Here is a 17,500-nt window from a genome sequence, read left to right on the forward strand (position 1 = left end):
AAAATAACCTACCTGATTTATTGCCCTGCTGATCGTAACCTCTAATTGTGTGTCCGATACATGTCCCCTCCTGGAAATGTTGTGATGTGCACAAAATCTCCTGACACTCATTTCAGAACACCCTTTCTGCACAACTTATTGTAATACATTTGTGGAAATGTCCGCGTGCGAGAGATTTTCAGCTATCATTTCTCTTATTAAATGTCCATAGGGCTCGAGAGACACCATCTCGTCCAGGCTTCAAACTCCTGCTGACCGAATCTGCTACTGTTTTGCTAGAAAACGCTAAAGACCTGCTAATCGCTGGAAAAGGGCTAAAATACTGCTTCCGGGTATACTGCTTCCGGTTGACCTTGTAATAATACACATGTTAAAAAATCTCTGCATTTTTGCATTTTGGATTAACATATATTGGATTCTTCGTGTTTATCTGGGAATATAAAAATCCACAATAGGAAAACAACACAAAATCCAATTTTATGGCTGTATTTGAATAGAAAACGGCTCCTGCTTGGTCTTTTAAAACCTGCTACATATATTGAAAAAAGAAAAATGACTCGTTTTTCGTTTCAAAATTGAAAATAGAATGAACGGAAGGTACACGGACCCTATTTCATCCCCAAATCCCATTCATGAACACAATATCTAATATCAGTTAACGAGTCGTTTTCCGTTTCTCCTTTTCCGATTTTAAAACGAGTAACAGGATACGAGTCATTTCCGTTTTTCGTTCTTTTATTTTGAAGCGAAAAACGGGAAACGACTCGTTATCCGTTTTCCGGATGTCGACTTCAAAACGAAAGTCGGATGGCCGCAACGCACGGTTTAAAATGATATTGGTTTTCGTACAGATTGCAGCAAAATCTTCGTTCTAGTTGTACTGGACCGTAGTGCTGCGTTTGATACAGTAGACCACGACATATCAGGCATTCTGGAAACATGGGTAGGGCTGCCTGGCACAGTCCTGAACTGGTTTAAATCGTACTTGAAACTCTGGTTACTTCCTGGTGTCTGAGATCTGCTACACATCGTCCTGTCGTCTCTCCTACATGTGAACAGTTTGGTAAGTGACAGTTTCTGATATTTCAAACATACAAGAATGAGACAATGTTCAGTCTTTACTGCAGTAAATGTACTGAAGCTGTAAAATACTGCTTCCACCTGAATGCATCAGTAAGAATAATCTAAGCATATCATGTATTATAGTACAACACTGTGTACTTTTACTGTGGATACTTTAAAGCTGTAGTCTATGATTTGAAAGTTTGAAAAAAGCACCCCTTGGTGTGTGTAGTGATTTTGGAGTCTCTGTACTGTATAACAGTGGAGTTATTGATTGTCTTGTAATTTGCAGACGGTCCCTGCACACTCGCCCGGCTGTCGGCTGCACATAGAGATCAATGTTCTCCGTTCAGCTCAGAGGACGCTTATTTATGTACAAAATCTGGGTTTTGGTCCTTGTAGCTCATAGTCTATGATATTACGGTGGGATAGAGGCATCATTTGTGTTTGAAAAACGTTTCACTTCTGATTTATTCATCCAGGAAGTTCAAATCTGTGAATATCTTTCCAACTTTACCCAACTTGATATCTCGCCTATCACGCTTCATTCATTATCTCGTTTTCACGGGAAAACGGAGGAAATAAAATGTATGTATGCATGACCGTGCAGTTGCTGAATCTGTCTTTATTTTAGATCACCGATGGTCAGTTTGAAAGATTATCGAGAGTTTGCGGGCGGCGCCGTCTCTGGAAACTCGCTGCTCCACGACGGCATTACACGGCTTCTTACATAGACAATGAATGGGAACATTCCCTCCGCTATGAACTCAGGCAGGCCGTTTAGTTCCCGTGTGTCCGGGACTTCCACAACATGTACCAGTAGGGATGCTCCGATCAGCATTTTTGGGGGCCGTGTTGACTACAAACACGTGCGCACGCCGGAGTGGAACCGTATGGCGTTATTTGTGCCACATTTATGAAGGAGCAATGTGAGATTTTGAGCGCAGAAAAATATATTTTGCGAGCACAGAAATGATATTTTAAAGAGAAATGATAGGCGAGCAAAACATAATGTCATTTGAGCAGGCAAAAATATATTACTCTCACTCAGAGAGTGCGTGTTCTGCCTACACGCAGAACACGCACAGTGCGTAGGGCCCCGCGATCCAATAGGGGCCCCGTTTTGCACAAAGGACGCGCATATGCACAGCCGTGGGGCGCGCTACTAGATCAGCTGTCAGCGCGAGGCAGGAGAAGAGAGAGAAGAAGAGACACCGCACGCGCCGTCACTGCAATGATTGACAGCAATCGATCTGACCAATCACTGGTCAGATGCACATACGCTGCAGGCACTTGTCAAGCAGCTGCAGGTGAAGACGTGATGGCTTCGAAAAGAACCTACTAGTCAGGCGCGCGAGCAAGAGGGGGAAAAAAGCAAAACAAGAGGAAACTCGTGCTTCTCTCGAAGGTGGGTATTTGTTGAAGTTAGTGCTGGGCGGGCCGTATTAACGGCGCCGTTAAGTTAACGCTGTTAATGGTGTTAACGGCCCAGCACTAGTAAACATGTAAAACTTTGTGGCATAAGCAAGCACTAAACCTCAGTGCCTGAAAGACTCAAACTGATGAATCCAGGTGTGCCTGACCATTGTTGTGAGGTCAGACACACATGGATTAATCAATTGGTCTAATAATGTAAGACAGGAAATGAACGAGCTGGCTCTCAATCTGTCCCTTCTGTGCGCGCTCAACTTTGTCTGTACGCTCGCACAACTTGGCACAGCGTTACAAATGTGCCACAATAGCAACCAATCAGAGACTTGGAGAAGCTCAATTCTGATTGGCTGTTTCGTCTCCAATCACAACGCTTCCATAACACACCGAATGAGTGGGATTTTACATCTCCAGGGAGAACATTTTGAATTATTTCATTTTAATGCATCAATTTGGTGAATTCTGAGAACCAAAATATGACATATCAATTACTGACCAATTTCTTACAAACTGCTGGTACGGATACAAATGTTGACATACTTAATGGGGTTGAGGAGTTTAAGCATCCAAGAAAAGATGAGAACAAAAATGACTAAAACACAGTGCTGAGCCTTTAAACTATTAGTTTATTATGACTATTATTATTATTAATAATAATAATAATAAAAGTGGGTGACTATTCCTCAGCCTTCCTTGGTGTTTTGGTTTTGACTGAAGCCTCGTTCACATAGGTCGCCACTCGCCCATCTCTGAGCGACAGCTGTCAATGAATGTGAATGTGTTCTAGCGGGAAGTGGTCAGGACAGGCGACGCGATGTGGGCGGGGACGGAGATAAAATAATGTAACTCTCTGCGATGCGAGTGAAGCGAGTACCAATCAGAATGTAGAATAGAGATGATTGACAGTTGACGTCAACAGAGAGTTCCACAGAGAGTTGCCGCTTGAACTAGCCGCCGACACTTGCTCAGTGTTGTGTTGTCTTATTGGCTACCCGCCAATGTGGCAGCGAGATTGACAGTTTCACCCGCCAATCACAAAAGCTACCCGCATTTGGCGTGTGGGCGGGTGCCAGTTTCATGCCCTGGCCACGAATGATGAAACATTATCGGTGTAAATGCATTTCTCTCTCACCCCGACTGCAGTACGTCCCCAATCCCAAACTGCTCGGCGATCACTCGCCACAATCCCCCCCTCCCTCGCTGACGCCGCAGCCTCGGCCAAAATTGCCAATAGTAGCCATGCGGACCGCCTTATCGCCTTTTGTTCATTCAGAACAAAAGGCGATAACAAAAGAAACCAACAAAAACACATGGACAAGGTCTAACTCCCTACGACAGGACGACAACGGTGTTTAACGACAACAGGGATTCATCCCTACTGCTTCATGTTGGACATTAAAGTCTGAGCTATTTACAATGTGAATACAATGTTAGCATTGAAGCTAAAGTTATCTATGAAGAAAAGCTCAAAGATTAACACAAGGACTAAATGCGTATTTGAGTCAGTTGAAATATTGTAACTGGAGCGGTAACTTTGTGTGTCGCTGTGTCCTGAAAGCCTTTGAGATTCTCCTGCTATCGTCTGGACGCTGTACAACTCAAACGGGACCAAAACATTATTGGTCTCACCGTTAACTACCGTTCATAGTTTTCAAGAAATGAGGTCCCATTGGAGACACAGGAAGGGGCGGGACTTTGCCTCTCTGTTGTCAGTGTTGCCGTAGTGACAGTGTGCGTCTCTGCCAGCAGGTGGAGACTCTGCTATGAATCAGTGTGAGGACCGAGAGGACGAAGTCCTTCCCTCTAAAACCACTCAGGATGGGGGACATGACAGCCAGACCAAAGCTCAGAGGTGAGACGAGGATCTCGAAGTGTCCAGGACTCAGATCCCTTCACCATCATGGTTCTCACTCAACAACATAAATATACATAATATTAACGTGATCACTTTATTGAGTTTAAAACTGAATCTTGTTATTATCTGACTGTCCTGAGGTGAAGAACCAGGTCTTGGTCCAGACCTTTGTAGTCCATGTAGGGGATGATCTGAATCTAGTGTCGACTCTCCTGTTGAATCCATTAGTTTTCACTTTGGTGAACAATCACTGAGACCAGAAGCTTTACTTGCCTTTGTTGGGACCTAACCGTTAGGACTACACAATGCGGCCTACAGAAGCCTACACATGCGGCCAGGACAAAGGGACAAAGGGGATTAAAAACTACACCGCCATTTTAGTTTCACATCTCACCCAGGTGAGAGATGCGACGCCACCCAACCATCCTATTGGCTGACATCTTCAGGGAACCCCGGGGGGTCCCCTGGAGCGGCCTGAGCTTTATAAACCGAAGCCGCCCGGAGAACGTCCTCTTATTCACTCTTACTCCGACTCCTACTGGCCTCTTCCTACAACCGGCGCAACACCACGTTGCAACGGGAGGCGACCCCCTCCCGCAGCGCACCGCTGCAACAAGAGGAACCAAGCCGGTTCCTGCCGTCCAGCTACCAGACGCTGTCTGAAGTAAGCTGACTAAATCGCCAAGCCGCGATTATATCGCCGTCCGTGGAAGAAAGAAACACGGACTGTTTTCTTTATTTGAGTTTGATCAACGAGAGGAAACCCGCTCCGCTCTCGTCTGGACGAAGCCGACTCATCACGTCCCCCGCTGACGCCGGGGACTCACGAACCACCGCCGTTACGGAACGCCGTCATCGTCTTACGCAACGATACCAGTAAGAGGCTATCAGTCTGGGCAGAGACATAAGTGATAGTGTAGGATATGCTTGTAATTCTTGTTAATGTGTTTTAAGTTCTGATCGCGGACCGCCGAGTCCGTTTGTTCATGTGCTGCTGTATTTGGATACTGATCGTGTACACGTAGCTGGGTTGATTTCTGTAACAGTGTTTCTGACTAACCTCCGCCATATTCGCGAGCTCAGAAAGCCTCTACTATCAGTTAAAAGACCGGTCTCGCGGAATAAACGCCAGTTCATTCACGCGAGCCCGTGTGATAACGGCACGCTTTCCGTCCCTCCGAATATCGCTCGCGCATCCTCTCTCTCTTTGTTCGTGTCCCGCTAAACACACACACACATACACGCCGCACACACGTGTCCTAAGCCAGCTGTTCCCGGCGGGCGCTAGGGACATAGCTACATCTGGTGGCTACATACGGCTATCTCTCTCTCTCTCTCGCTACTCCGTCAGACCTCAGTGGCTCCGCCCCTGACCGCTGCGAGGAATAGCTCCACCTCTCTCTCTCTCTCTCGCTACTCCATCAGACCTCAGTGGCTCCGCCCCTGAACGCTGCGAGGAATAGCTCCACCTCTCTCTCTCTCTCGCTACATCTGGTGGCCGCCCATCAGCTATCTCTCCCTCTCTCTCTCTCCCTCTCTCTCGACACGCACGCACACACACACACGCACATGCACACGCACGCGCACACACACACACATCCTTTGTTTAAGCTTAGCTTTGTGTGTTAGGTAGTTAGGTAATAAGGCTTTGTTAATTGCAGTGTTATTGATTGTGATCATTATTACTGATTTTAATAAATCTTATTATATTATAACTAGCGGTCTCTTGTGCTTGTTGTGTATATGTCACTGGATAACAGCAGGTTGTGAAGGCTAGTGCTTGAATTTCACGCCTTTTAATTGTTCGATTGGTTTTGTACTCCTATGCCAATGATCACGATGATTGGCATGTGAGTATAAAACCTTCATATTGAGACTGAATACAGTTTTAGGTTATCTTTTCCCTGATCCCAGGGTGGTGCCCCGTTTATTCATGATTATATCATGATAATATATTAAATATAATTATTAATACCGATAATCATATTGATATTGATAGTTAACTGTTGATAACCAAATCTGCTCCTGCTACAACCCCAACATAAATGGTGCCCCGTGTGAGGGCTTCTTAAACCAGCTTTATCCAGAGATTTATGCACAATAACCTGAGAATTATAGTAATAATAACAATAATGGGAATTGTTGTTATTGATATCATTGTTTAGAAATCGATGTTCAAGGATCGATTTGTTTGCTCCCTGTTACTATTTGCCAAGCAAATACAGTTGAGGGTTGCATATGCATGTTGTGATTAGCCATTTATTGTTTGACAACAATACTAACAAACACAGGGTTAGGGATACTAAGACGCGTTATAACACTGTTATTACTCACCAGAGGTGCTAGAGACACCTCATTGGCAGTCCACAGGCTGTAGAAGAGTACTAACATTTCCATTGTAAGTCACAGGTCGACGCAGCTCACCTGTGCACCCACATCAGTATAACAACAAATACATTCTTTTTTCTTGCGATTAGCACCGAACAAGTAAAGCCACCGTATCCTCCCTTTACTAGAAGTAGAGCAGAGAATAGAGCCACAGAGTGCACCGACTCTGTGAACGTTGAAATTGTACCTTGCTATTTCCACCACGGGTTCTAGCTCGAGTTAAAATTTCAAAATAATTCCCTAACTGTTCCTGCCGCGCATTTCAGTTAGCGTGCCTTTGGCAAAGAATTAAGTAAGCAGCCTACAGTAAGTCTGAGTTGCTGTATAGAATCATTAAATGGTGAAGCTGACCTCTCTAAAAGAGAACCGCCAGTCACCTTATCAGGTGATTTGCATAACCCCCCTCCTTTCTCTCCAGACACAATGGAGAACTTTTGTGAACAGTTCATCTCATCTGTGGCACAGAGCCTTCAGACAGGCTACTCTGAGTTTTTGCAGAAACTAAATCTCAGTGAGTGCCAAGAGGAGATCAACGTGTTACTGAACAGCAGATCTGATGAAGTAACATCATCCAAGGGTCCATTGTTAAAATGCTTGCTACTGACTTTCTACAAACAAACCTGTCTCTTGGTTCAGAGTAAATCTGCCCTAGAGAAAAAAGTGGTAGCACTAGAGGAGCAAAGTGCTTGTCACCTCCACGACGCTCAAGCAGCAGACATGAGAGCCATGCGTTATTTAGATGTCCTGCACACCACAGAGTCCCAGTTTTTGTCCTACAAGAACAGGTGGTCGAAGTCTAAACCAGAATGTCCTCCCTCAGCCGACTCGGCCAGTCAGTGTGATTCAGGCTTCTCCGACTCCCCCTCTTTTCGCAGTGAAAATACGACTCCCCCGCCATGCAGAAGATGGGAACAGTTACCAGCGGACACAAAGTCCTTAAGACAAACTCCACTGAGAGACAGCGGTAACGGCTACGCAGCTTCCCATTGCTCCGACACAGACAGCGAAGAAACCAGCAGTGGAACTTACACAAGTTCTCCTCCAAAATCTTCCTATCTTTGGAACAAACCTGTAATTTGCGACGCGCCTCCTCAACCTAGCTTAGTCTCGCCTTCACCAGAAAGGATGCCACAGCGCTTCCGCTTTGAAGAGCTAGAGAGCATGGCTAAAGATATTCAACATTTTGATCCCGACAACTCGAACCATAATATTGACGAATATTTGAGAGAGTTAGACAGACTCCTGATTGACCTCCCCCATGCCTCCTCACGGGAGAAGCTCAGACTAGTCGGGAAGACCACAACCAGACATGTCCGCAGTTTCATAGGAACACTTGCACCCAGAACCCAGGACCGATACCCCAGACTTTGTGCAGCACTCCGGAAGGAGTATAGCCGGGACTGGGATCCCGCCGCCGCTACGATCAGTGCCCTCGCCGTCGTACATGAGGGGCAGGAATCACCCACGGAGTACTATTGGCGCTTCAGGGCCGCCTATGCTCAGGGCCGTAACTCCCCAGGAGTGGAGGAAGAGCCTGCCTTCAAGGCCCTCTTCCTGCATAACCTACACGAAAGTGTGCGCTACGATGCCACCATACACTTCAGGACACATCGACTCTCCATGCAAGAGATTCGTAATTACGCACAGATGGCTTGGGAAACCCACTTAGCGCGCAAACTTAAAAGCCAGCCCGCTAACTTCGACACATCTGCGTCCGAAACGTCTGCCGCCTTAAAGCATAGCCCTCGTAACAGCGCGAAAGGGGGTGAGCGGCCAGCACGCCCCAGGAATCAGACAAAACCAAGGAACGAGAGTAACTCCCAAACATCCGCCGCCTTAAAGCAGAGCCCTCATAACAGCGCGAAAGGGGGTGAGCGGCCAGCACGCCCCTGGAATCAGACAAACTCCCAAACTGACGAAGATAGGGATCCGTGCGACCCGATCGAGAAGCTGATAAAAACGATAGCGCTATGGCGTGACTCGACCCAACCATCACTAAACTCCCCCCAGAAGCCTGGTAAGAGACGGCGTGGGGATACTGAGCATCACCGACATGCCCACCAACTGCGTCGAGATGGGCATTCACACAGAAGTAGTAGGAAGCCCTACTCCGAAATTCTGTCCCAGTCACGTGAACCAGCAGTGTACAAACATGACAACTCAGATAATGACAGCGCCTCTGACATTTCCTCTGTTTCTGGCTACATGGAGCGTTACAGCCCTGAGCCACAACATAGTAAATATGGCTAACTTAAATCTTCTCCAGGAGTAAACCAAACGACCACTAACCCCTTCTCCTTTTCCTCCTTCGTTCCGTTTCATAGTTGGGGTGTGTCCTGTTTGAAACTACCTGAGTGTAATGACAATGTTGATGTTTGTGAAAATTGTGTCTTAGCAGATGTTTGATATAGGTTAGATGGTTAGAAATCTCTGCCCAGACCGTAGAAATCTCTGCCCAGACCTTGCCTCAATCTCTGCCCAGACAATGCCTCCATCAAGTTATGGACTTTAACCTGAATGAACTGTTTAACCTCTTTTCCATGGAATATACAGACTGTTTGGACTCCCACATGTGTCAAGGAATACATGGACGGTTCGGCCCTTATGTTGCTCCGAAGGTTGCGTCCCACACCTCAACCTTCAGACCAAAAGGGGGACTGTTGGGACCTAACCGTTAGGACTACACAATGCGGCCTACAGAAGCCTACACATGCGGCCAGGACAAAGGGACAAAGGGGATTAAAAACTACACCGCCATTTTAGTTTCACATCTCACCCAGGTGAGAGATGCGACGCCACCCAACCATCCTATTGGCTGACATCTTCAGGGAACCCCGGGGGGTCCCCTGGAGCGGCCTGAGCTTTATAAACCGAAGCCGCCCGGAGAACGTCCTCTTATTCACTCTTACTCCGACTCCTACTGGCCTCTTCCTACAACCGGCGCAACACCACGTTGCAACGGGAGGCGACCCCCTCCCGCAGCGCACCGCTGCAACAAGAGGAACCAAGCCGGTTCCTGCCGTCCAGCTACCAGACGCTGTCTGAAGTAAGCTGACTAAATCGCCAAGCCGCGATTATATCGCCGTCCGTGGAAGAAAGAAACACGGACTGTTTTCTTTATTTGAGTTTGATCAACGAGAGGAAACCCGCTCCGCTCTCGTCTGGACGAAGCCGACTCATCACGTCCCCCGCTGACGCCGGGGACTCACGAACCACCGCCGTTACGGAACGCCGTCATCGTCTTACGCAACGATACCAGTAAGAGGCTATCAGTCTGGGCAGAGACATAAGTGATAGTGTAGGATATGCTTGTAATTCTTGTTAATGTGTTTTAAGTTCTGATCGCGGACCGCCGAGTCCGTTTGTTCATGTGCTGCTGTATTTGGATACTGATCGTGTACACGTAGCTGGGTTGATTTCTGTAACAGTGTTTCTGACTAACCTCCGCCATATTCGCGAGCTCAGAAAGCCTCTACTATCAGTTAAAAGACCGGTCTCGCGGAATAAACGCCAGTTCATTCACGCGAGCCCGTGTGATAACGGCACGCTTTCCGTCCCTCCGAATATCGCTCGCGCATCCTCTCTCTCTTTGTTCGTGTCCCGCTAAACACACACACACATACACGCCGCACACACGTGTCCTAAGCCAGCTGTTCCCGGCGGGCGCTAGGGACATAGCTACATCTGGTGGCTACATACGGCTATCTCTCTCTCTCTCTCGCTACTCCGTCAGACCTCAGTGGCTCCGCCCCTGACCGCTGCGAGGAATAGCTCCACCTCTCTCTCTCTCTCTCGCTACTCCATCAGACCTCAGTGGCTCCGCCCCTGAACGCTGCGAGGAATAGCTCCACCTCTCTCTCTCTCTCGCTACATCTGGTGGCCGCCCATCAGCTATCTCTCCCTCTCTCTCTCTCCCTCTCTCTCGACACGCACGCACACACACACACGCACATGCACACGCACGCGCACACACACACACATCCTTTGTTTAAGCTTAGCTTTGTGTGTTAGGTAGTTAGGTAATAAGGCTTTGTTAATTGCAGTGTTATTGATTGTGATCATTATTACTGATTTTAATAAATCTTATTATATTATAACTAGCGGTCTCTTGTGCTTGTTGTGTATATGTCACTGGATAACAGCAGGTTGTGAAGGCTAGTGCTTGAATTTCACGCCTTTTAATTGTTCGATTGGTTTTGTACTCCTATGCCAATGATCACGATGATTGGCATGTGAGTATAAAACCTTCATATTGAGACTGAATACAGTTTTAGGTTATCTTTTCCCTGATCCCAGGGTGGTGCCCCGTTTATTCATGATTATATCATGATAATATATTAAATATAATTATTAATACCGATAATCATATTGATATTGATAGTTAACTGTTGATAACCAAATCTGCTCCTGCTACAACCCCAACACCTTCAATACTGTTAGTTGTCTGAGAAGAAGAAGCAGTAAAGTTTGATGATAAGTCAAATAAATATTCAGATTAAATATTAACCTGACACACACCTGGACCTGACGCTGTAACCTGCTGACACTTCAGCTGATCAGCTTCAAATATTGAATGAAAGGAATGAAAGTTTAACTGGAAATTCAGATCTTTTCTCTGTTGGTCTGTTGGACCACAAAAACACAGTGTCGATCAACAATAACTCACAACAGCTGATGGAATCTTCCACCTGAGTGGTTTGTAATTTACACACATGAAACATTTGCTGAATGAATAATGTGATGGTCTGAACTGCCAAACATCTCCCACAATGCAACTTGCCCCTCACACTACTTAGTTTGACAGCAGGATCGTTTTATGTTTATTTGCACCACTCATGACATTGCAGATAGGAAGGGGGGTTTCCTCCATATCGTGACCTATGTATCATGATCATATTGTATTGGGAGAATATCATAGTAAAAGTATTTCTTAAATTGTATTTATTGTATCAGGATGCAGCAGCAGAGACCAGACTCCCCTGGACCTGGACCTGGACCCAGCTGTGTGTCCATGAAGACTGACCGGTCTATGGATCACCCTTTTGTCTTTAAAGGTGACCAAGCTGCTGATGGAAGGTAAGAACTGAACCTGAACTCTCATTAGAGGATGAATCAGGTCTAGACCAGCACCTTAATCAATAACTCAGAGTCCACCAGCCCTGAATCCTGCAACCCGTTCTGTCTTCTGAACCACGATGAGTGACAGACAGTCTCTTGTTTCCCTGAAGCTCGAACAGAAAGGACCAATTAAATCCTTTTTAACTGGGATTAAACTACAGAATATGAAATATACAATCCAACCTTAAAGAGACAATGAGGAGAAAACCTCTTGAAAGAAAAGACTCATAGACGGGAAAAGTAAAGAGTTAATGACATAGAAGAGTAGCGGCCAGGCTAAGCTAAGCTAAGAACAGAAAGACTCCAAACTAACACAAAACTCGAGCACCGTCTTCCTCTCACTCAAGGGAGGTTGTAGAGTATTAAGTAAGACACTTTATATCCACCAGACTCTTATCATAGGTTTTAACGTAACTGATAATGCGTGAGGAGGTGTCTATTATCAGGAGGAAATGGACTACGTGAAGGACAGAACCATCAGACGCCCAGTGGAGATTTTGTAACCAAAGGGTAAAGTTGTTTCACGAGTCATAACTCCGTTTCCCCATCATTGTCACCCCATAAGGTTCTAATGCAACGGAAACATTGTCCACTGCTCCCGTTAATAGGACGGACCTTAGATACGACTTGGCAACAGGAGATATTTCTAGTCAGCTCAGCTCATAGAACCCTTAGGCTCAGCTACAAACCACAAAGCTAACATTATGCTAGCAAAACGCTGAGTGCAGCACTAAGGCAGGTGTTCACGGGTCCACAACGTGGTCTAATGTGACCCAGATCCATTTATAGTATTGATTCTGACACTAGCATCAACTCTTAGAGCAAGACTCATCAATATAAAGACAAACAGAGCAAACTGATTCATGAAGCTCAACTAGTTAGAATCTGATATTGTATTTAATGTATCAGGATGCAGCAGCAGAGACCAGACTCCCCTGGACCTGGACCTGGACCCAGCTGTGTGTCCATGAAGAGTGACCGGTCTATGCCCCGCAATATTAAATTTAAAGTTGACCAAGCTGATGATGGAAGGTAAGAACTGAACCTGAACCCTCCTTGGAGGATGGATCAGGTCTAGACCAGCCAGAGAAAAGTTAAGAGTCAGTGAGACGCTAAATTGGCTAACGTGACAGCTACTGCAAGCTAAGCTAAGCTAAAATATGCTAAGCTGGGTTTACATCGGAGCTGCTAGAAAACCTGGCATCAGACTCCAAAGGGCTCTGACCAAACTGGGTACTTGATGCATTTGGAGTGAGACCGCTTTGGTCCAAACAGGTAAAGAAATCCAGAGGAATCAGGAACAGGCAACAGATCAAAGTCCAGGAACAGGTACAAAGGGAGAAATGGATACATGTCAGGTACTGGATCAGGCCAGGATTCAGGTTTTCATGGGAAGCAACTTTGATATTTTCTGACTTTAATCCCTCAAGAGGCCGTTCAAGGCAAGCAAGCAGCAACCAGAGAGACATTCTACACCACCAGCTACACCATCTGGTCCAAGACCTGAATGAGTTTTACTGCAGGTTTGAGAAGCCAAAATTCACACAATCAATGTATCTGGTATTTAGTATTGTTGTTGGTGGATTCAGGTCCAGATTTTGACATTTAAGTGCAAAGTATTTAAATATAAAATATGCATATACAAATATGCCCTCTACTGATTGATACTAGATGGAAACTCCAGTTCTGTAAAGTGAAGCCAAGGCTGAAGTTCCTTTAACTTCAACGTCATTCTCTCTGGTTGTATAGAAGTCTATGAGAAAATGGTCCTACTTCTCTCTGCTGGCCACCAGGGGGCGACTCCTCTCTGGTTGTATAGAAGTCTATGAGAAAATGGTCCTACTTCTCTCTGCTGGCCACCAGGGGGCGACTCCTCTCTGGTTGTATAGAAGTCTATGAGAAAATGGTCCTACTTCTCTCTTGATGTATTATCTGACTAAACTTTGAATTTATGGTCTCAACTCTAGTTTCAAGTCGTCTTCAATCCAGCATGATGTTCATTTAGTACATTATGGTCCATTTAGAGTCCAACAGACCAGAAAGCAGGGGGTGCTTTAGGGGGCGGGGCTACCTGCTGATTGACAGGTTACTACCACCCTACCAATGCAGTTAGCTACTAAGATGACTTTTATACTTAGCTGTAAAGTTGACCTTGAATTATGAAGCTAACTTTGTTAGCAGCTTCACACCAGAATCCAGATGGATCCAGATCCAGTAAGGTTGCTGCTCTGGGTGCCGCTCTGCCGCTTGTGTTCATCAGATCCACCCTTTGTGCAGAATCCGAGGCTTCAAAACCGTAGTCCACAAACCAACAGGCGTTGTCACCATGACGACGTCCACTTCTGATCTCCAGTCTGTGGTTTAGTGACTCTTTAAACTTGGTTTTCTCCACAGAGTTCAGCAGATCTCAGAGGTTCCGTTGACCCAGCAGCATCAAACACACCTGGACTCCATATTTATGGTGAGTACATGTACAAGCTCACCTTTCACTATTAACCACATCAACTACAGATTCAATGCTGAACAGGTTCTAGTGGTCTCCATGCTGCTCAGACCCACACATGAATCCCATGTTGGGTTCTTTAGAGTTCATGTTCAGTTTATCCTTCTGTTCCAGCTGCTGGAGGAGAACATCAGCACTTTTGTGAAGAACGAGCTGAAGAAGATCCAGAAGGTCCTGAGTCCAGATTACCCAGAATGCTTGGAGAGTGAGGACGAGGAGTTGTTGGACGGTGAGGATGAAGAGCAGAGGAGCAGCAGAGAGGCGTTTCAGAAGATCACAGTGCACTTCCTGAGGAGAATGAAGCAGGAGGAGCTGGCTGACTGTCTGCAGATCAGTAAGAGGATTTTAACAGATTTAACATGGTGGAAAGAAGAGAAGGATTCAACATGAAGAACTTCATATTTCTCCTAATAGGCTGCAAACAACTTCAATGTTTAGGTTCTCTGGTTGTCTACAGACCTGATTACAGCTGACATCATCATTAATATGTGTACGCATGATGTCAACGTTTATGTCGTTTTGCTTCAACCATCCAGACGAGTTAGAAGCTTTAAACAGTGAATTTAAACTGTTATTAGCATCTAAATGTCTGCTTGTTACGTGTTCGGTTGTCAGAATCGATATTCCAACGGACTCAAGTTCTACAGAGTTCAGACAGGATCACGACCGTTTCAGAGGAACAGGTGTTTCACTTCACCCAGTGACCGTGTTAACTGGTGACTTTCAGCTCGTATTACTCCAGTGTTGGTAGATGAAAAGAAAAATGTATTTAAAACAGGCTTCTATGAGGACACCTCCATGTTTTCAATGGTGGCGTCTCAGCGTGGAGGATTATGGTATACCAGGATATTTAGAAATCCCAATGGTACTTTTTTCAACACCGTCATCAATACCGTCTCTTTCTATGATGCTGTATTGTGATGTGTTGTAGTGACCAGCAGACGCCACAGGAGGTCAGTGACGCGATACAAGAGGCTCTTTATTTCTAGACTGACTCACTGAGCTTTACAGCTGCAGTTCAAAGGGTTATATATCCTTCCAGTTCTGTTTGTCTTGTAAATGTCTTTTATTTTACTTCTGTTGGCTTCATCAGGTGCACCTGATTGATTTTGTGTCCAATAGTTCTGATTTAATCATGAAAGAAGCTCATGAAGTCACTACTACTGAGGACTATAGGAATACATGGCTCTAACACATGGCTTGTTCATAGACTGTAAAAGGGTCTGTAGGATCCACTAACTGGGTTCCTTTGTTGTTTATCCAGGAACCGCTGGTCCAGTGTACCAACGTAAACTCAAGTCTAACCTCAAGAAGAAGTTCCAGTGTTTGTTTGAGGGCATCACTAAAGCAGGAAACCCAATCCTCCTGAATCAGGTCTACACGGAGCTCCACGTCACAGAGGGAGGGACTGCAGAGGTCAATGACCAACATGAGGTCAGACAGATTGAAACGGCATCCAGGAAACCAGACAGACCAGAAACAACCATCAGACAAGAAGACATCTTTAAAGGCTCACCTGGAAGGGATGAACCAATCAGAACAGTGATGACAAAGGGAGTGGCTGGCATCGGGAAAACAGTGTTAACACAGAAGTTCACTCTGGACTGGGCTGAAGACAAAGCCAACCAGGACATACAGTTCACGTTTCCATTCACTTTCAGAGAGCTGAACCTGCTGAAAGAGAAGAAGTTCAGCTTGGTGGAACTCGTTCATCACTTCTTCACCGAAACCAAAGAAGCAGGAATCTGCAGGTTTGAAGAGTTCCAGGTTGCGTTCATCTTTGACGGTCTGGACGAGTGTCGACTTCCTCTGGACTTCCTCAACAACGAGATCCTGACTGATGTTACAGAGTCCACCTCGGTGGATGTGCTGCTGACAAACCTCATCAGGGGGAAACTGCTTCCCTCTGCTCGCCTCTGGATCACCACAAGACCTGCAGCAGCCAATCAGATCCCTCCTGGGTGTGTTGACATGGTGACAGAGGTCAGAGGGTTCACTGACCCACAGAAGGAGGACTACTTCAGGAAGAGGTTCAGAGATGTGGAGCAGGCTAACAGGATCATCCCCCACATCAAGACCTCACGGAGCCTTCACATCATGTGCCACATCCCGGTCTTCTGCTGGATCACTGCTACAGTTCTGGAGGACGTGTTGAAGACCAGGGAGGGAGGGGAGCTGCCCAAGACCCTGACCGACATGTACATCCACTTCCTGGTGGTTCAGTCCAAACTGAAGAACGTCAAGTATGATGGAGGAGCTGAGACGGATCCACACTGGAGTCCACAGAGCAGGAAGATGATTGAGTCTCTAGGAAAACTGGCTTTTGAGCAGCTGCAGAAAGGAAACCTGATCTTCTATGAACCAGACCTGAAAGAGTGTGGCATCGATATCAAAGCAGCCTCAGTGTACTCAGGAGTGTTCACACAGGTCTTCAGAGAGGAGAGAGGACTGTACCAGGACCAGGTGTTCTGCTTCGTCCATCTGAGTGTTCAGGAGTTTCTGGCTGCTCTTCATGTCCATCTGACCTTCATCAAGTCTGGTGTCAATCTGATGGCAGAAGAACCAACAACCTCCTGGTGGTCTAAAGTCTCCAGAGACAAACCTAGACTAACACATCTGCACCAGAGAGCTGTGGACAAGGCCTTACAGAGTCCAAACGGACACCTGGACCTGTTCCTCCGCTTCCTTCTGGGTCTGTCACTAGAGACCAATCAGAAACACCTACGAGGTCTGCTGACACAAACAGGAAGTAGCTCACAGACCAATCAGAAAACAGTCCAGTACATCAAGGAGAAGGTTGATGAGGATCTGTCTCCAGAGAGAAGCATCAATCTGTTCCACTGTCTGAATGAACTGAATGATCGTTCTCTGGTGGAGGAGATCCAACAGTATCTGACTTCAGGACGTCTCTCCTCCCGTAAACTGTCTCCTGGTCAGTGGTCAGCTCTGGTCTTCATCTTACTGTCATCAGATAAACATCTGGACGTGTTTGACCTGAAGGAATACTCTGCTTCAGAGAAGGCTCTTCTGAGGCTGCTGCCGGTGGTCCAAGCCTCCAGCAAAGCTCTGTAAATATAGTTTTTCATTCAGAAAACAACAAACCATCTTGGAATTACAAGGTTCTATCTGCATTCTGAACCATT

At 46.1% G+C, this 17,500-nt stretch overlaps 1 protein-coding gene across 1 annotated transcript in view; it reads left to right on the forward strand.

Moving 5' to 3' along the window:
- The window catches only part of LOC311016207 (uncharacterized protein), a 618,931-nt gene that overhangs the window by 70,884 nt on the left and 530,547 nt on the right, over positions 1-17,500 (forward strand). Inside the window, exons 6-10 of the mRNA XM_084013783.1 lie at positions 11,690-11,812; positions 12,764-12,886; positions 14,249-14,315; positions 14,472-14,691; positions 15,622-17,425. Coding sequence (XP_083869909.1) covers positions 11,690-11,812; positions 12,764-12,886; positions 14,249-14,315; positions 14,472-14,691; positions 15,622-17,425 — 2,337 coding nt within the window. The remainder of the gene's footprint in view (positions 1-11,689; positions 11,813-12,763; positions 12,887-14,248; positions 14,316-14,471; positions 14,692-15,621; positions 17,426-17,500) is intronic.

Source organism: Eutrigla gurnardus, assembly GCF_963514095.1.
Source record: "Eutrigla gurnardus genome assembly, chromosome: 7".
In the NCBI taxonomy this organism is placed as follows: domain Eukaryota; kingdom Metazoa; phylum Chordata; class Actinopteri; order Perciformes; family Triglidae; genus Eutrigla; species Eutrigla gurnardus.